The sequence below is a fragment of the Amphiura filiformis genome, chromosome 6 (genome assembly GCF_039555335.1).
Source record: "Amphiura filiformis chromosome 6, Afil_fr2py, whole genome shotgun sequence".
Classification (NCBI taxonomy): Eukaryota; Metazoa; Echinodermata; class Ophiuroidea; order Amphilepidida; family Amphiuridae; genus Amphiura; species Amphiura filiformis.
In genome coordinates, this window is record NC_092633.1 from 54,034,022 (window position 1) to 54,055,215 (window position 21,194).

Genomic DNA, 21,194 nt, shown 5'->3' on the forward strand with positions numbered 1-21,194 from the left:
AATTTTAGTTGGTTGGGCTCGTAACAGAAATCTTGCTAATATTTTCACTATATTACAAATACCCAAAACTGTGCCATAAGCTTTTCTGGAATTGAATTAGAATATCACATTCACATAAAAAAGACAGAGTTTCCAAATCACGATTTTGTTGTTGCAAAATTCAGATTGGAGATTCTTTTCTGAATTTTTTTCATAAAATTTCAATCAAAGTCAATCTTTTGTGAAATTTTGTGGAAAAAAAGATACAAGGGTAAAAAAAAAATTTGGTTGGTTGGGCTCATAAAGGAAATCTTGCTATTTTCACTATATTACAAATACCTAAAACTGTGCCATAAGCTTTTCTGGAATTGAATTTGAATACCACATTCACATAAAAAAAGAATGTATAGATATTGAATTTGCTTTCATATAAGACGAATCCAACAAGCCAAGTCATGGTCAGGATTTGGTCGGCCATTATTGGGTCCCCGCAGCACCAAACTGGTGTTGTGAAGCTTTGTGACTGCCCAATTGGGTGGATTAAAGCCGCTTAAAAATTGATGTTAGATTCTATTGTGTTGTAAACTGTCATCATTTCACATTTTAGGTGAAATGGAGCCGACGGGGACCCAGCCATTGAGGTGTAGGAATGCGTGAAATTGGATTTGTCTATAAGCACAGACATTTACTTACTTCTTCTCATCTGATAAATCCACATTGGTGCCAAACTTGAGCATCTTGAATTCCCTTTCACCAAATCTCTTTTTCCTGAAATTCAAACAAAAATAGTTATTGTAAGTATCAGAGGTGTAAGTGAGGTAACCTCACCAAATTTCCGGAAGTGCAAGGGCGCTTGTCCGGGGAATAGGCTGCAGGGTATCACCCCCTTCAAAAAATAATTGATTGAGGATTGAATAGCATTATTATTACTGACAATTCCATTGTATTTTGTGTCATGCTAACAAGGCTAAGCCAAATGTCACAGATATGACTGCCTGAAAAAAAAACCCAATTTTAATTAAGTCAAAATGTAAATACCACACTGTTATTATATATAGTTCCCCGTCCAATTCTACCTTAGGCCTAAAAAAAAAAATTTTTTTGATTGGCGTAACATGAAATTTTTTATTTTTTAAAATTTTTTTAACACACATTTTAAGCTGAAAATCGCTAATTTTTTCTTTTTTTTTAATTTTAATCTTTTTTTGATTTTTTTTTTGCAAAAAAAATAAGAAAAAAAGTCTAGGGTCGGGCCTATTTTTAGGGTCGGTCAGGTTACGCCAATCAAACAATTTTTTTTAGGCCTTATAATCACAACCACTGTACTTCCCCATCTCATCCACTTACTTTTTAGCCGATGGCGATGACAAATCCCCATCCGAGTTATATTTTGAATTTTTTTCGGTTTCTTCCCTGAGAGACTCTTGGAATGAGGACGCCTGGTACTGGGCGTACTTGGCGATCGTCGTAAAAGACCGACTACTGTCGCATTTCCATACCTTCACCTGTCCTAATGCATCCCAGTTCTCATCTGGAGGCTGTTGTCTCTGTGTACACAAGCAAAGCAAAATCAGGTGTTATGCTAATCATACAAATCAATCATTTTATAACCAAAATTGCATCATTCTATTTTTCTTTTCAATGATAACAATTTCAATTAAAAATATCCTACTCCAAAATTTCATGATTGTGCCCATCTAAGATACAAAATATTGCTTAAATTCGGCTTTGCAAAAAAACTGTTATCACTTTTGATTGGTGTGCCAATCACTATCAGTGCCTGGTTAGGTACCGAAGACTCTTGCTATCACACCCTGGCGATATATTAGGAAATTGTATCAAGCATAATAATTAGCATTGGCTTGGTGTTAGCATTTTTCAAAATTAAAAAACAAAAGCGCTATGAAAATGTTCAGGGTACGATAGAAACAGCCATCGGTACCTATCAGGGCACCAATAGTGCGGTATAGGATTTTCGTGATAGGTGTTTGTTTGTTTGTTTTTATTTCGTTGATGGTAACATTTCTTTGTTAAAGGGGGTGACTCCCTCTGGCCTTACTGGCCTTCTGGTCATCCCCTCCATAATTTGTTGTTGTTTGATATTGCCCTTGTTTATTTGTTATTTAAAATTTATACTTGATTATTATGTGACTTGTTGTGAATTATGGGAATTTTTTAAAAAAGAAATTACAAAGAAATAGGACCAAATGTGTCTAACATCTTTATCAGTTAAGATGACATGCATTCACTCACCTGTGTCCTGATTTCCACCGGATGCTCACTCTGTGTCTCAACCAGTGTCTTGGTAGAAAACAGACCCAAGTCCAGCTTGAGAGCTGATGCCAAACCTCTGATCACTGTGATGGGTTGATTTGGGGATATGCAATACTCAGCTAGTGCTGGGGAATATGCATCAGCCTTTGTCTCCACCTGCAGGTCAGAGGTATACAGAAAGATTATTCAAAATTACATCACAACTAATTGATAATCTGGATACACTAGCAAATGGAAAGACACATATACCCATTACAAATACCATTATCTAGGGTTTTGCATTAATGTATCATTGTGCACAGCCCTTTTCAGAGCCACTGACCCAATTCAACAGTTGAATGCAAGAAGGATGCTAGTGCTTAGCTAGTATTAAGCAGGGGTTGTAAGATTTACTGGAAATCTATCACATCCCTGTCTAGGTGGCCTACAGCTTGTATGCAGCATTGAACATTTATGAGGGCTCGTCCAGGGAATAGGCTACCACATGTGTAAAATGAATACTCCCCTCATTTTTTTGTTGTTGTTGTTGCTCATTTTATGTTGAAATACCACATCCAGAAATGTAAAAAAAAAATGATTATGCAATTTCAACCTTCTTGTTTTAAAAGAGAAAGCGTACATACATATTTTAATGTGATGGGTTGATTGGTGGATTCTTGAGTTATTATTTTAAGAGTGCACTTGTAAGTGATCCTATGAAACCATTAACAAAGAATAGCAACTGAACCACACTTTGTATGTCGGACCAAAAACTTGTAGATCAAGATTGTCATAATGACCCGTATCAAAAGAGAGACTGTACTTACATGAACACTTGGCGTTGGTGGATTGAGTTGATGTTTAGGGAGTGGAGGAAAAGGTGGCGTTGGTGGTGTCGGTGGTGGCATCTTCTCTAGGAGAATGCTGCTATGGCGGAGACCATTCTTGCCCAACTTCCGACAAGCTTCCAGAACCTTAGCAGAGCTGGAGTAGATGGAAATGCCAGTTGGTGACGGAGTGGCGGGGCTCTGTTTGCCTGAGGATGTATTGATGCTCAATACCTACAAATTAAACCATAATTTCATTTTATTTAAATTCCCGATGGTGTGGATGTAAAACAAAGATAAGAGTTAAGAATGATGAAATGAGTGAAAATAAGATGAAAGAATCATTTACATCTGAATGAGTGCAGTGGTGTCTGGGCTTTGTGATCCTCTACGCATTTTTTTATGTAGAGAACAGCTAATATATACGAGGGGGTATCAAAATGTTTTAGAAATCGCCCAGAAGTGAAAGAGCTATGAAATTTTGTCAGTGCAATCACTGGAGTGGTCCTTATGTACACACTATGGTGCAAACCTGGTCTCATAAGTATGTTTACTTTTTTTACAGGAGCTAGATGTCACTACCTGCCTATGTAACTGCATAACCAGCAAAATGGAGAAAATTGAGGCATGCAGCATGATTAAGTTCCATTTAAGGGTTACAGTGCCCAGAAAATCTGTGATGAAATAAAAATTCCTTTTCCAAAAAGCGACAGTGACATATCACAATCACCACCGAAGATAACTTTCATTTCATCATCAATTTTCTAGGCACTGCAACCCTTCAAATGCAGGATCTTAATAATGCTGCTTGCCTCAATTTTCTCAATCTTGCAGTTTATGCGCAGTGACTGGGGCAGCAGGTTATTGGCATCTAGTGCGACCTGTAAAAAAAGTAAACATACCTATGAGACCATTTTGGACCATAATGTACATAAGGGCCAGTGATTGCACTGACAAAATTTCATTGATATAGCTTTTTCACTTCTGGGCGATTTCTAAAACTTTTTGATACCCCCTCGTAGGCTATCTGTTTTAATCTGCTTGTCTCACAAAATGATTTTTGTTTTGTTTGTGTTATACATGCAATCAAAATTAGTGTCTCAATATAAGTACCAGGCTGGGCTGTTTACCGATATTGAAAATTACACCTTGTGAGTATATTGCTAACTTCTGCATACCTTATTAATCCTTTCTGGTTTCAAATAAGCCCTGTAAACAACACTAATTTTGATAAAAAAAGTTCCTGGTTCCTGAAACTCATTACCACAAGTTACATTTGTCACGAGAAAAGTTACGTTTGTTAAGAAATGGAGCCCCTTTGTTACAAACCTCCTTTAAATTTCACACAGTAAACCTCATGACTTGAGTACAGTATTTTCAGGAACATTCAATACAGTGGTAGTGGACCCACTGTATAGTGAGCAACTTCCACGGTGGGAGACAGGGGGCTTGTTTTTGATGCTTTGAGGCCTTTTAGCTTTATAAATTTTACAATTAGAAACCCCTTCACATAAATTCCTGTGAAATTTTGCTTTAAAATGGTAATCATCTACTTACCTGGTCAATGCCATTCACATGGTGATTCTCCATTGTCATATTTGTTGTAATTGCACTGTTGACCTGGCCACCCCCTGTCCTCACAATATTCGGCTTACATTCACCAGTTTCCCCTGATGGGCTTCCATGCGCAGCAATAGGGCTGCCATCTAGCCTTGCAGTTCTTATTTCATTAACTGAGGTTTTACTGGTATTCATTGAGTCAACAGACTGGAATGTGCTGGAAGCTGGGGAAAGAACATCGTCTACAGTACCCGCCGAGGTCTGCACACCACCTCTGCTTGCTGCAGGGGTAGCTCCTGCTATAGTACTGTATACAGAGTTATTTGCGGAGCTCGGCCTCGGGCTCCCTACAAGTGATGCAGCATTAGAATTGGATGGTGTACCACCAAACGGCGGACTGGCACCTTTACTACTAGCAGTGTCTGTTTGGGAGAGTTGCGCCAACATTGTGTCGGCTATCTCTTGCGGAGACATAAGACTCTTATGCTCTCCGCCACCAGTTCTAGATTTGAACTCTGCCAGTTTCTGGTTCATACCAGGGTTGTGTGGGGCAATCACATTTGGTGCAGCTGGAAAGTCCAATGGGCTGTGCAGAGGTTGCCTCGGACTAGCCGAGGCATTACTTGAGGGTGTTTGCTGTCCTTTCAGAGTTTGCAACGGTGACGGAACACCTGAATAACCCTGCACTGTTGCCATAGAGACATTGTTAACAGGACTCGCCACTTTCTGAGGTAGGTCATACAATTTGGCGAGGTTAAACGGAGAAGCCACTCTATTTTGAGAGTTCGACCCTTGAACCAGACCAAATGCTGGTCCATTGCTATTCACCACTCCAGCTGCTGAAGAAACCGTAGCTTGCTGTTGCATAGCAGAATTCACAACCAATGATCCTACACTGGACACTGGTACTCCACGACTCGTCAAACCAACATTATTTTGTGCATCACTGCCGAGAGCACTGGCAAAGCCAGCCATATTTTGCAGGAGATGTGATGAACCAGCATCGTTTGCCTGCACAGCATTGCCCAATTGTGGCTGACCCGAAACTTGCTTTAACATCTGTGTGAATAAAATTAAAAGATCAACATCAATTCTTATGCAAAGATCAATCAAATACAAAAGCTGTGTAATGTATCAAATGGTTACACCTTACCATCCTGTACCATTTTTAATCATAAAAGCATCCCATCTGTCACCACTTATAACTATAAAACTTCACAATCTTTCACCATCATAAGCTTAGCCTGTTAGCACTTCAAGGTGTATTTTGCATGGCTGACATCTAAAAATACTCCAATACACAATATCTCCCATTTTCCCAAGTGACTGAACAATGAATGTATATTCAAAGTTAAATTCATTCAGCAGAGCAGAGCATAAACATCATGTTTTTAATCTGGTTTTTAAACTGTATTATAGTCTCTTTTTCCCTTTGTAGTATTTTGGTGTGTTTTCATACCTTGTACATTAGTTTGTAAGGCTCTCAGATCTGTGAATATATGTAGTTGTGTGTATAATCTACCTGTCATATATGTTACATCTATTATATCATATTTTACCTGCTGTTGTTGTTGCATTACCCAATATGCCTGCTGCAACTGTTCCATCACAAGACTCTGTTCTGGTGTCAAACTTGCTCGATTCTCCTGAAGTCTCTGCAGCAGCTGTATCTGCTGTGGTGTCATCACAATCTGCTGCTGCGGTGGCTGCTGTTGTTTCAGCAACTGCTGTTGTTGGTGTTGCTGCTGTTGTTGCTGTTGCATACTGAGTAGCTCTGCCACCGATGTGGAAGACTGGAAAGATGATGATATGATAGGAAAGGCGGAATACTGGAGATAATAATGAGTGATGAAATGAAGGAAGAAAATAATGAGAAAACATAGCTTACAGTCAAACTCACGCATGAGCTTGATACCACACGGGGTTAGTGTATCATTCCATTTCAGCGAGCTAGAGAGTGCTAGTCGCATGCAACCAAATGAACACCACCGATATCTGTCTGCCTGCCTGCCTGCCTGTCTGTCTATCTGTCTGACCAATCTCAGGTGTTGAAATATCAACAAGATCTGCAGTAAACAACCATTTGTCAATGTGACAAAATGTGCAGATCAATTCAGACCTGGGGAATGTTCAGTTGATTTGAATTAATCAATGCAGCACACTTATTTATTTCATTCTGGTTAGTCTGTGCTGCTAATTGAATGCTGTGACTACATCATTAGTTGTCTATTGTTACACTACCAACTCATACTGTCAGTGGTTCTCAATAGGTGTGTCACATAAGACCTACCCTTTGGTTCAAACTATTTCACCCCTAAACAAACTGTTGCCAAAGTATAATAATTGGAACGAACACAAGTTGGGCTTAAAACAGTCTTCATACAAAATTGTGTTTGGCTTATACTAGGTATCATTGAGAACCACTGGTCTACAATTCAAGTTTACTGCAGTTAGCATTCTTGCCTTATTGTTACTGTGCACAACAAAAAAATTCAATTAAAATACTTTTTACACTGTGAAGTTAAACATTTACGTTTACTAGTTCTATTCCAATAAATATGTTAGAACCCGGTCCAGTGTTTACTAGTTTTGATTTACTACTTCACTTTGTGGTACACAAATGATATGATAATGTGACCATGATATTTGAAAGTTCAACAGGTGGAATTAATGACTAAATGGTCTGGTTTCAATTAAAACCACATAATGTTAATGCTTTTCCAAATAATGATTTGCATGATTATGTACACGCAGTAGACCAGTGACTGTGAAAGCAATGAATATTATATGAAAAGTGCATGTGGTCCTATACTTCAAAATTAGGCTTTGTATAAATGATGCTGCCATTATATAATGGATTGCAATGTATCAAAATATCAAAAAAAGATGATCATTTTTGCTTCATATAGTTACAGCAAATCCTATTTCCCATTTTCAGTGGTATTAATGTATATCTCTTCTGCACTGTAATCAGTATCAGTGCTGATATTGCAAAACCGGATTTTGGGTTGAACAAAAACGATTCCAAAAGCATAGCATTAATTACTGAAAATGCCCCCACGAAAACCATGTGAAGCTGAATCAAGCATTTGCATAAGATCCTGCATGTAAGCTTTGAAACCATTTGCTGTATGATTAGTTAGCAAGACTTTTGAATAATTGGGCGCCATCCCAATAGATTAGGATTAGATTAGGTGTCAAGATTAAGGTTAGGATTAACACACATTCATTAGCGTTACGGTTAGGGTTAGGGTATTTGGTTCCGGGTGGCGACCACTATTCAAAAGTTCTTCTGATTAGTTTGTCAGCTTGATTAACATGTTATGATGCACAGCATTCATGCAATATCAATTGTAAACTCAAGTCCATATTTCTTGATTACACATTTCCAAAACTGTGGTAAGGGGTCTTACTGAAATGCCAGTGCAACTTCTTGGGATCAGAATTCATTTCCACATGGCATGGGTAAGTCCTGGTGATTATAGTCATACTTATTGTCTACGCACAGGTAGAGGCAAGGAACCCCCATCTTTCATCTGACGCATGACAAGAGGGAAGATTCCCGGCTCAGCCTTGTGTCAGGTATTTCAGTAAGTGCCTTGAAAGGTATGGATGGTGAGTAATTGCAATGCAACATGACACTATGTCACCTGCATGTTTATTACAGCATATGATGCAGATTGGCATTGAAGTACATGTATGAGTTTCAACCATGTAAACCAGTGAATCTTTACAAATGTGAATCCAATATACTGGTGAAGCAGCTACTGTCATAATATGACAATCAAATAAGTTGATGCAAAGACTCATAGATAACTATAATTCAATCAAAGTTGTAATCATTTTGGTAACATTGATACTGTCTCTATGGCTAATTTTTTTTTTTAAATTGAATATTGTCTTTGCATCTGGTATGGTTAAGTGTCTATATGACAGCAGCTTGCAAATTGTGCAACAAAAAAAACCCAACAAGGTTTTTTGCACAATTTTTTTTACAAACTTTCAAAATTCTCACCGATATAAAAACCTATAATCTATTGCTACAGTAACTGTAAATTGCTGTAAACCTCTAACAAGATCGCACATGAACTACTTCTGCTATGTTGACAAGGTGCAGCTCACAATGCGTACGGTGGCAGAATTAACATCGCTTTCGAGACGTACAGTACAGTACACTTTCGTCAAAGGTTTACAGCAAAATACTCCATCATTACTTTTTATTATACACATGGTGGACACCCAATGCTACAGAATAACTTTAATATGTGTGTGGGGGGCGCATGTGTGTGCAATCACCTTTAAATGGACATTCATTCACTTTTTCTAACACCTTGAGCTAAGAACTAATCTTCAACTAAAGAAGGCCTACAATCTCTTAAGATATGGTCTAGAAACACTGTAAAATTATATTTGAGTCCTATCTACCCTGTAATACACAAAAAATAGCGTAAAATATCCATGGAATGTAAGTACTATGATGCGATACTCTTTGCACTTGCATAGCTCTATACACCATCTGCAATGTGTGTGTGTTCTGTGTAATTCATGGAATTATATGTAAGCATACAGTATGAAACTTATTTGCATAAAACATGTTATTCTAAACATTAAGTCATGTGATCTATCACAAACAATAAGCAAAGTGAGCAAACTGAAGCCTCTCGATGTATGAAACACTATCTGGACCAACAACATTACCCTTGAGGTACACCTGTAGCACACAGCACTAACCTTTTTCTTGGAGCCAGTAGATTTTCTCCTCTTTGGGGCACTAGTCTGGGTTGACATAACAGGTTGTGGCAAGCAGTTGGCAGTGCCTGATGACAGAGAGATTTGGTTTGGAAGTACACCACCGGGATACGGGGGAGGGGGAGTTGGTTTGCTGACAGCATGTGACGGGTGGATCAGACGAGCCTACGGAGAGAAACAAAATGTTGGGTTAATGGACAATTCTGATTCTCTATGTACTGATAATACGAAATTAAATCTTACAGATTATCTCCAGAAATATCAGAATACACAAGCAACTCAATAGAATGCTGCTGTTATAATATGGTCAAACTTACTGAAAATTATGATGATTGAAATGACAGGCAGTTTATGTAGAAATCATTTGTAGTTTCACTGTAATTCAGAGGGAGTGGGTGCACTGTGCTACATACACATTCAAGTTCATCAGTAACACTTTGATAAGATCAAAACTCCTACACCACTGAACAAGACATTTCATTTTAATTAACCTTTTAGTATCTTCAAGTGGGTTTTTTCAACTTCCTGCTTCTTCTCTTTAAATATTGTCACCATAAAAAAACAATAATCAGTGTGTAGGTAAAGAATTACCTATCCTGATTTACAATGTATCCTAGCCTGTGGGTAGTACACACACACATCTTTCACAATTCAAAATATCAAAAGTCTACCGCCGCCTACACACAAGTTATTGACATGCGCATTTACAATCCTCATCAAACACACTGATGGTTTAATATCTTCCCAGAAGGCATCACAAATTGATTCTAGTGATTCTAGCAACAAAGGAAGTGTGTGGACACAATTCCTGCCATTTTAAGGTCTATTTTCTGTTTTGATTTGTTACACTCTCGGGGCGGGTCTAAGAATTAGAACATTTTCTTCAGATCACAATTAATATCATCCCAGAAGACATCACAAGTAGTGATTCTAGCAACAAAGGAAGTGTGTGGACACAATTCCTGTCATTTTAAGGTATATTTTCTGTTTTGATTTGTTATGCACTTGGGGGGTCTAATAGAATTAGAACATTTTCTTGAGATCACAACAATTAAAATCATCCCAGAAGGCATCACAATTAGTGATTCTAGCAACATAGGAAGTGTGTGGACACAATTCCTGTCATTTTCAGGTCTATTTTCTGTTTTGATTTGTTATGCACTTGGGCAGTCCAAGCATTAGAATTAGAAAATTTTCTTGAGATCACAACAATTAATATCTTCCCAGAAGTGTGTGTGGACACAATTCCTGTCATTTTAAAGTCCAATTTTCTGTTTTGATTTGTTATGCTCTTTGGTGGGTCTAAGAATTAGAACATTTTCTTCAGATCACAACTATTGAATATTGTTTCGCAAGACAACACTTGACATCACATTACAATGTCAACATTTTTCCAGCTCCCTTCCATCCCTCCATGCACAAATGACAAATGTAGTATCTGTTTAAAATAACATAGTTGATACTGTCACTTTCTGACAGCTCTTTCAAAATAAGTCTGTACCTAGTAAAACAGCAGTATTTACAAGTAAATAACATAGCAAATACTGGTTTATAAATTTTGTTGGGTAGCCAATATTGTTGAATAAGGAATATTGCTTATTGGCCAATGACAACATGCTGGGATACAAAAGGAAGCAAGCATCTACTAATAAACAAACAGACGGTGTGCCAACAGGGATGATCTGTTGTTTATTGCGGATGCTTGCTTCCTTTTGAATCCAAAGCGCAAGTTTGGTGATTAGCAATGTACATTATGGTTTTGAATCATTTCAAAACAAACTACTACCTTATAATTAGCAGAAAGTGTGTTTTTACTTTAGAGAGAAGATCTGATAAGTATAGTGTATCAGTATTGACATCTAGAGTCTGATTGGTATCCATAAATCTATATCTCTCTTTGTATCACATTCAAGATGGGACATGTACAAACTTGAAATTGTTAAGTAATAGTTCACAATTCAGCTTGTGATGCTTGATCATTTCTTCCAAAGGTATATTTTGTGGCATATCAGTTGTAAAATTGTATCCAATGTTTGACAGTAATGACTCCCGAGTAACCCCCACACGACCCTTTGAACCAATTGTGAAACTTGGGTAATGAACTCTTCTGTTATATATCTTAACCATAACTTCAATAAATACCACAAAATACCACAGGGTGGGTGCCTCCCCACATGGCACCTCCAATCACCCTCATCAGAGAGGTATGGTTAAGTGACAGCATTTATGTTACTAGCCAAACACAACCAACTTATAGCTTTTGATAAATGACCAACATAGTTGAATAACCTACATTAAACAATCATGGCCTAAAAAGTTAACCTCAACATGATGCGAGTTGTGGCTATTCATTTGTATGTACCCAATGTATTCATAGGTCAGTCCTTGAGTGCACAAGTCTATTGGGGGTTAAGAACTGTGCCCTGACAGATTGTGTTATAATTTAGTTCTCACCTGTTGAATGGTGTTCATATTACTCTGTCTGGATGTTAACTCTGCTGGGATGGGAAGACTCCACGCTTCCTCTATGCTAGGTAAGGTTTTGCTTCTATACAAATTCAAACATCAAAAATGTAGAGATTAGTGTTGCGTTAAGGGTTAGTTGTTATGTTATGTAGCTCCTATGTACAGTCACGTTCTTGTGTATTTCATGAACACAGGCAGAGGGAGAGACCCCAAATTTAATTGTTTATTTAGAAGCGACAAGTTTAAATAGCACAAAGGGGAAAAAAAGAATCTTTGTATTGCCAGACCTGGTGGGTTTTCTATCAAATGATTCTATATTTGAATACATCACAGTCTAATTCAATTTGGATAGAATTTTAAAGATAGGTTCCACTATGTCTGGCACTAGTTGCTATGGTTTAGATAGGTCACTGAGCCCTCTTACAGCTAAAATAGGATGAAATTGAACACAAGTGACTTCTGGAAAGTTACAGCTGCTATACAAAATAGAAAAACATGCAGAGTCTCATCATCTCATGTGTACAAATACTTTTCTTTCAAATGTTACATTTCTTGATTAGCAGAAAAGGTTCTACACCTTGCGAATTTAGTGCCTATTTTAGCATTTTTCAAAAAAAATATAGCACATTGGTGACAAGTAAGATATGTATATTATAGGGGCAAGGACTACAACTACTGTACTGAAAATTCAGCAACTCAAAGCAAGTAGTTATTGATCAAATATTGGTTTTCCCTCATTTTTGACTGTAACTCCACAACTGTTGTCTGTGCTGAAATAAAATTTCCAGTGTAGTAGTTGTGGTCCTTGCCCCTATAATATACATATCTTACTTGCCCCAATGCACTATAATTTTTGAGAAAAATGCAAAAATAGGCACAAAATTGGGCAGGGGTGTAGTACCCCCTTAAGCTTATTAGTTACTTAATTTAGGTTATTTTCAGAAAGTTAAGAAAAACATTAGAATTTTTACAATAACCACAAAGCGTCGACAAAGGTGTAGTATCTTGAGTGAACTACCCTTAATAGTTATATTCAACACTGGAACTGATAACCATGACTGATCTACATCTAATTTGAGTACAAATAGAAGTATCTTTGCAACACTTGAATTGCCATGAAAACAAAAGTACTGATTCTACATCTGTGATAATTTTTACAGACACTTGATTATGATGAAAACACTAATCTAGGGCAATCTTCAGTTTCCACAGTTAAATGCTCAACTTAACAACGGCTCCATGTTACAACTACCATAACATTTGGCACACTTACAAGCAATTATTTTTGTCTCCACTGATCATTTTAAAGCATCATTAGTTTGTTCTACTTTCCTTTTTCAAAACTTTACATTTTTAAGCATTAGTCCTCATGTATACAAGCGTGCTGTCAAGCATGTGCATAGGACCTTGCGCAAAATAATACTTGCTGGACGGTTAGCAGTATGCAGACCTTGTCAAATGAAATCTGCAAAACATTTTGAAAGTGACTTACTTGTTTTGCATCCGAGATGATGGCAGTGAGTTTGTCTGTACTTGTAATAATTTAATTCGTGATGACAAGGCAGTTGTCACGCTATTCTTGGAGCTTTTGGAAGCATTCAAATAACAAGTCAAAGCATCCCTACAAAAGAAAACAACAAAAAATCAATATTATCAATTTTTGATTAACAAATGCTGTATTTTTTTCAGGGCAATATTAAGGTATAGCAATCTTAATGCTCTGCGTGCTAGCCATACGCTTCAACAGAAAAAATTCAAGTTTTGAAATTTTTTCTCAAAATATTAAGAGCTATCTTAAGAACTACTGAACCAATACTAGGCTTGTTTGTACTCATTTTAATGCATTTTTCAAGCTGATTCCAAATATGGTCATGAAAATTCACATTTCTGAAATTTTTGAATTTTTAAATTTTTTTTAAACATGTCGTCTGCAGTTGACACCCGCGTGAAGAGAGTTAATATTTCTTCTTAAATGTGAATTAAGACAAGACGTTTAGTTGGTTAAATATAGCAAGCAAACTAACTGACCTGTACAATTATGTCTGCTCTAAGTAACAGATAAATAAAAATAAAATAAAGCATAGGGACTAATTGATTGCCCTATGCTGTGATGTGAAAAAACCTCAGGGTCATTGATGGTCTAAAGTTAGAGTTGCACTGCCATGCAAAAGGGCTTCAAACCTTACAGAAAGTCGCTGATCATGGTAGCCCAAATCATTCCATAAACCATTCCTAACTATTCCATAAACCATTTCAGAATGTGGTCATATTCAGATACACTTATTGCTAATTTAAATCATAACATACTCTGTCGTCTCTAGTGGGCATCTAAAAGCTATTGGTATGGGGAAAAGTTGATCAATTCTGACACAAATCCTTTGGCAGAATCAAACCGTTCAATGATCGCTGCTCCTATGAGGAAATTTCCTGTGTGAAGGGGTTCTATTAAAATATTTATCAAAAAAATCACATATTTTACCCTGAATGCACATACTTTGGCTGACTGCAAGCCTCGTAGAGAATGCCCAAGTCGGTCCAAGCCGCTACGTGTGTCTTATCTAACTGTACTGCACAAATGTACGCTTGCAATGCGTCCATAGGCTGGTTCTGCTGTTGATAGAGAACTCTGTAAATAAAAATAACACATTATCAGAGACGTATTCACAGATATATCACAAGGGCTGGTAGCTATCCGAGTTCCTGAAATGTGCCCAAATATGGTCAGACAAATGTGTGGTACAAATATACTGTTAAATTATGCTCACATAAACATATTAACATGAAATAGACTTGGGATCTGCAATGGGGGGTTCGTGAGTGCACCCCTTCATACCTGCCAACATTTGAAACTCAGAGAACGGGACACCTCCAGCCACAATATTTATATTATCTGCACACTCGGCAAAATGCAAAATTATTCCCCTTGCTCGATTCAGAAATGCATGGAAACTGCACTTTATAATCAAGCATTTACTTGGTTTCTGTGGAGTTTCCATATTCGATTTTGCCTGTATTAAATTCAAGAATCCACCATAGAAAGATAGACTGCACCATGAATCAATGCTGCCAACAAATAAGGTTCGTTATAAACATTGTTACCTACATGTACCATGAGATGAGAAACTGGACAAATCCGCGTAAAATGGGACAGTTAGCAGGTATGCCGCTTTTGGCGCATTATCACATTTCAAACGGCACATGTTGGCTAGGAGGGTGAATAAAGATGTGTTTATACTTCCCCCTGGACCACACCTGAGAGTTGCCCATAGACCCATCAGGGCCCATGGACCCCACCAGATGTCCTAAAGCAATGTTCCCCACCCATTTAGCCAAACCTCTCTGCTCGTGTGGATATAGTGGCGCTTTGGAATTCTCTACATTTTGAAGTGACACTTTAAGGAATTAAAGTTATGTACTGAACGGATGCTGCAGCCAAACAAAATTGTTTCGCTATCCCAAGATCACAATAGTTGGAGAAAGCTTGTAGTCTCCTGCTCCACAGCCGACTGATGATGATGATGAATCAAAGTTGTTTGAGGACACAATCGATAGTAACTATCACCAGGCAATAGTCGTAAGGCACTACCGCTATTAGTCACGACTAAAACTTTGACATTGATTATAGTTGGCATAGTCATGCAACAATATTTCAAGCCACTAATTCTTACCCTATGGAGCACCAAGTGTCTGCATTCGCTTCTGATTTGTCAATTGAATGTCTGTAGGAAACAAATGCATCATGAACTTTGCTGATACTAGAATAACATCTGCCCAAGAAGTACCACGCCTGACCGCTGTTCGGATCGATTTCCAATGATTTCAGAAGATACTTGATTGCATTTGCCTCGTCACCGTCTTTGTTGAGAAGCTCAGAGCTGTGATGCAACCATCCTGTAGGTGGAAAAAAACAAATGGTGTCAAATTTTGGAGTGTTTTTTTATTTTTGTGTTTTACTCAGTTCAATCCGGAAACAAATTTAAGGAATGGCAAAAATTTTATTATCCATACAGTAATAACTAAGTGTAGGGTGGAAAAATCCCGAAGCAATTGATCAGCACTGTTACATTCACACAAAAATAACATCGCTAACATATCTCGCTATACAGCCGCCTGAATTTTGTATTCTTTTCCAAGATATTTCCGGTAAAATTATCTTGCATCAAATCTGAAAAACTAGATCTACTAACATGATTAGTCTATAAAAAGAGTGTGTAAGGCGTGATAATTTCTATTTCAGTCATGGGCAAGCAATGCCTTTTATTCCAGACATAACAGTTGCAAAATAGGTTATAAGATTATCTTGTTTCTTCAGAAAAACTAAACAATAATTTTCATTGATTTAAACACAAAAAGAAGGATGATGTCCTAGAAACTAGTTTCATTACGGAGGGAAGGGATTTAAAATGTTGATGACGTCTATACAATGCTCTTAGAAAACATCCCTGTTATTATGACCCACTTACAGATGGAGAGGTAGGGAGTCAGGTGCGAAACTAAACTAGTTATATGGATCAGCAATCTTTTGATGCTCCCTAATTGACATGATTTGCTCATATATTTGTCTCATAAGTATTAAGTTTGCATGTGCTCATTAAAATGTACTTTTCCAGAATTAATGAATAAATAAAATTCACTGAATTGATAATTATGGAACATATGATCAGGATTCATACTTTTCTTGGCTGATACTTCTTTATCCATTTCAACATGAACGTTCTACTTCTTCAGTTAGTCCGATTAGATATTTAACCTTTGAAAAAGGTGCAAATAATTTAGAATTCAGTCAATAAAAAAATTCACTAGTTCCTAATTCCTAAATAATGTTTTTTCATTATATGCAAAATGAAATTGTTAGTTCTTCTACAAATAATATTAACTTTCAGAAATATGCAAATAGTCTAGATCCTTTTGTCAATATAAAAAAAAGTAAACAAAAAGCTGAAGTTTTAGATAGACTTTACAACAGTATCTACCAGTTCATCTCTACTACATTTCACTCCCTAGTGCATCCTCAGGCCCAGTACCTGATCAGCATTTTTTGCACCGCTTGTTTTCTGTTCTTCCACAGACTATTGCCTAGTGGGCTACTTGTTCAAGTGAACTGGTACAATACTTGTGTTTTGTGCTACCCACATTGCCTATGAGAGACGATGAAGAAGGATGCCCAACTCCCTCCCAATGGTTTTCTTTCCCCTGTCTTTTATGTTTCTAGTACTTACCTAGCTGTCTGAGTGAGTTGGCTTTAACTAAATCTGGTAGAGGTGAGGTGGTTAGGATCGCCTCGTATGCACTAACTGCTGATTTGATGTTTCCCTGATGAGACAGAAATGAGAAAAAAAACAATAAAATCATGCGGAATTGTGGTGAGATTATTCTAGTCATGCTCACAAACATTTGCAAGAATAGTACACAATGAAAATAACTCAAAAAACCTCAATTTCATATATGAATTTAATTGATTTCTTTTTTAAAATGCAATTTTATAATTTATAAACAAACCACCAAGCATGCACATACACACAAATACTCCAGTGTCAGAATTTTGTTGTTACATATTTCAAGAATCCATTTGAATTCTGGCAATATAATTTTATAAGATTTGGATTCACCCCCATTCAACAAGTGCATAAACCTAATTAGGACCGTCAACTTGAGATTCTTGCAAATCTAGTCAGGAGAATATTTGTGACACAATCTGGTCCATGGGGGCCAAAGGAGGCATTTTTTAAAATTAAGTTATGGTAATTATTACATTATACATACAATATGCTATCATTTACTGAAAATACCAAAGGTCTAGCATCCTTGGTTTTAAAGTTATGAAGTTTTTTTTACTCCATATTTTTGCCTTTACCTCAGTTTCAAATTTGCCCCCTTTGGCCCCCATGTACCAGATTGTGTCACATTTGTGATAATGGTTCCTCACCACATTGCGGACCTTAGAGTTACACTCGCACAACCACCCCTATGTGTGACCACGGCAAATGAGGATTTGAAAAACACAATACAGTTTTTACTATCCTACCATGGAAACACATTTTTTAATTTGTTCACTTTACTGTATGATGTATGTGGTGAAGTTTTTACAATCCAAGTGTGGATAACTTTGATCATTAGTTGTTTATGCTTTCTTGTGGTGTTTTACATCTAGAAACACTTGTCTTGGTTTTGGAACCGTGGATATCCATGTTTGCTGTGCATCCACTGTTGTGTAGATTTCTCATGTGTGCGGTGTGTCCTTGTTGGGTGTCTTAAAAACACACCCACATACATATAACACAGACATTTCCTCAACACATTATGATACTATCAATATCCTACAATTTTGTTTCAACTTGTTTATCTAAATTTAAACAAAAACACATTAGTCTTACCTGTATTTCACTGAGATGGGCTATGTGAAATTTTACTGTAAGTAAAGAAAGAAAAAACAAAAACACCATTAGCTATTCACACAGACACAGTCATAATACTAGAGCTCTGCTAATTATCCTTCGCCACGATTAAGTATCTGTGACAGCTTGCTTACATGTATAATGGGGATGTGATGATCGGGCAAATTGGGTCGGAATCAGATGTCGCCTATGTTCAATTTGAAATTTTTGTACACTGTTTAATTACACAATGTGAAGTCTATATTTTAATGAAACAAAATAATGATTTAGTACAAACATTATAAATTTCAATGTTTGTAAATTTCAAATGTTTGCAACTCAAAAAAAAAGTATTTATAATGAATAGCGTTTGGTAGACAAACAGAACTAGACATTTTGCGGCGCGTCGGTTGCAATGCCTCCAATTTAAAACGCTTCATTTAACAGAAGGCGATTTCACTAAAGAAAGAAAAAAGAATAATTAAATAATTGGGAGTCCATTTATATGTACTTAGATCCACCAGGTTTCGCTACCATTTGCCTTTGCAGTTCCTAAACACTCATGAGTTAAGCAAATGATACTGTGTGTGTGTGTCTCGTCTCAAGTTGAGAGTATGGTAACGCCATATTGGATTTCGCAGTGGCAGATTTGAATTAGTGCGTTTACGCGGCTGTCTTGCCAGCGTACAGACAAATCGCCCTTCTACATGTATGTATACGCCCGCAGCATTAGGTTAGCGCACACGACTAGAATCTGCCACTGCAAAATTCAACATGGTGTTACTCTCCACTTGAGACAAGATGGACTATAATGAGCATATTTTGCGATGAACATCTAATAGAATTTGAAGACTGCCAAATTCCACCCCTCAATATATGTCTAACTAGGAGAGTTTTCTCACACGAAACTGCGTATGTTCACAAGCTCGTACAGACAGAGTGACGGATAACCAGGAAACATGCTGCCTTCGGTGGAGGCATAAAAACAGCCAAATTATATTTTTGAATGTTCTCACATAAATAATGGCATACTTCTTTTGGCTGAATCTCAAAATAAATTTTCCTGACATGTATCTCTTTGTGCTTGATTACATCACAGTTGCCCTTTCTTTAATCAATGAATTGATTCAACAAATTTGCAAGAGGTGCATGTATCACTACAAAACACTCTTTGAATTTACTTAAACTTTATACTTACTTCCAATTTGTTACAAAACTTTATCCACTCTCTTACAACATTATAAGTATAATAATATCTTGTATAATAGTAACATCACCCAGGCAGGAACATCAGACTTTCTAAACAAAGCATCTACATGAATCTACATCCTTCCATGACAGCACTAGTTGTAAACTAATAGTGTATCAGTTTGAGGCGGACATATACACTTCCCTGTTACGTAAATTACAAAGACAATCAACAACCCATTTCCTAAATCAGTGTCTATCACTTGAATGTCTTGCTTCCTAGAACCGAATATTATGCATTATGTATCTGTGTCTACGACGACTAAATGTTAATTTTGTATCCTTTTAATTTCATAAAATTCTGAAAATGCTACAAAGTACAGACACACAATATCCAATGTTGATCTTGGCTTCAAGCAAGCAAGCAAAAATATAGGAATAATATTCATTATGTACGAATATTCCGAAAGAAATAGGACAAATATACAATGTAGGACAGCGGAAGTCAAATACAGTGGGCACCAGACACCACTATGGTTTAAAGTTAATTTTTGCATGACGTGTGCATTGCGCATCATTTTGGACATTGTATTATTTCTATAAATTTTATGGCAAAAACTAAAATAAAAGGAAATAAAAAATGATTTTTCTGTTTCAGCTGACATGTACGCGCAAAGAAAAACAAATGCGTGCGACGGCTTTTCTTCATCCACAGATGTCAATACTTCAGTACAGGCCTAATTGCTAATCAACCCTTACCATGTACCAATCATTGGATCAACACAATTACCAACATTGAAATGATAAACCCTTGACGCTGTTTAACCCTTTATTTTCTTAGCATGGGTTAAAAGCAGAAAAGACAGAAAGCCAGAATAATTGGGAGTAATGAATTGACAGGAATTAATGTTTTTTGCTGTTTCAGTGTGCAATGTGCATGTTCTCATCATTGATGGTTTGGTGGACTGTCATGTAACATGGATGTAAGCGTGATCCTAAAAGTTGCCTTTCACAGTGACCCAAACTAATTACAAGACCTCTTCTACATTGAGGCTGGCTTTCCTTTTTAAAGGGATTTTTTATTAAGGATTTTTTCCTCCCAGAACCATGCACACAAAATAAAGTTGCTACAAATAACCTTGCATAGACTCTGAAACCACTGCACAAGCCGAAATTTTCATGGTGGTTTTATTTTTGCATATTTCATGGTTTGACATAGGCCTGTGAATTCAACACCCCACAAATGAACACGATAACAAAGCTTAAGTTATATAATGTACTAAGCCTAATTACTTGGAAATCTACAACCGCAAAATCATCACCTTGAAAAAATATCAAAGCTCACAAATGCAAAAATATCTGTACGCAAAATTAATGGCTTACAGTATGTTATCAATGCAAGAATTGATAAGGCTAGTTGATATTTCCCCTCACTATCTACATTGATACAGGCTTTTTAATACAATATAAGGCATAAGGCTGAGCTGTGTAAACCAAACAGGCTCTAGTTTCAACTCCCTAAAGGGAAAGCCCCAAAATAGTAACAGCACACAATACACGTACAACACCACAGCATAGTAAGTAGTAAAGTCACTGCATGCACAGAGTACAATACAAAACAAAGCACAAACTTCCTGGATGGAAGATTGGAAATGTACACCCAACTGACGCACATGCCTGCAATAAATAGAACAAGGAGGCACAGAAAGTGCAACGGGATTTCCCCAAACTTGCATACCGCACAGGTATATCATCACTTCCAGTGTCATTAATGAAAAACCACATGTACTGACTCATG

General features: G+C 37.0%; 1 protein-coding gene across 5 annotated transcripts in view; it reads right to left on the reverse strand.

Moving 5' to 3' along the window:
* LOC140155623 (histone demethylase UTY-like) overlaps positions 1-21,194 on the reverse strand; it is a 75,768-nt gene that overhangs the window by 7,826 nt on the left and 46,748 nt on the right. For 2 of the 5 annotated variants that reach the window (XM_072178536.1, XM_072178540.1), the window contains 13 exons: positions 18,209-18,243; positions 17,054-17,147; positions 15,503-15,725; positions 14,314-14,460; positions 13,327-13,455; positions 11,823-11,916; positions 9,351-9,533; positions 6,179-6,448; positions 4,617-5,678; positions 3,060-3,293; positions 2,233-2,409; positions 1,327-1,526; positions 673-747 (listed from right to left, as the gene is read on the reverse strand). In XM_072178536.1, coding sequence (XP_072034637.1) covers positions 673-747; positions 1,327-1,526; positions 2,233-2,409; positions 3,060-3,293; positions 4,617-5,678; positions 6,179-6,448; positions 9,351-9,533; positions 11,823-11,916; positions 13,327-13,455; positions 14,314-14,460; positions 15,503-15,725; positions 17,054-17,147; positions 18,209-18,243 — 2,923 coding nt within the window. The remainder of the gene's footprint in view (positions 1-672; positions 748-1,326; positions 1,527-2,232; positions 2,410-3,059; positions 3,294-4,616; positions 5,679-6,178; positions 6,449-9,350; positions 9,534-11,822; positions 11,917-13,326; positions 13,456-14,313; positions 14,461-15,502; positions 15,726-17,053; positions 17,148-18,208; positions 18,244-21,194) is intronic. The other 3 variants (XM_072178539.1, XM_072178537.1, XM_072178538.1) reach the window with 3 other exon arrangements.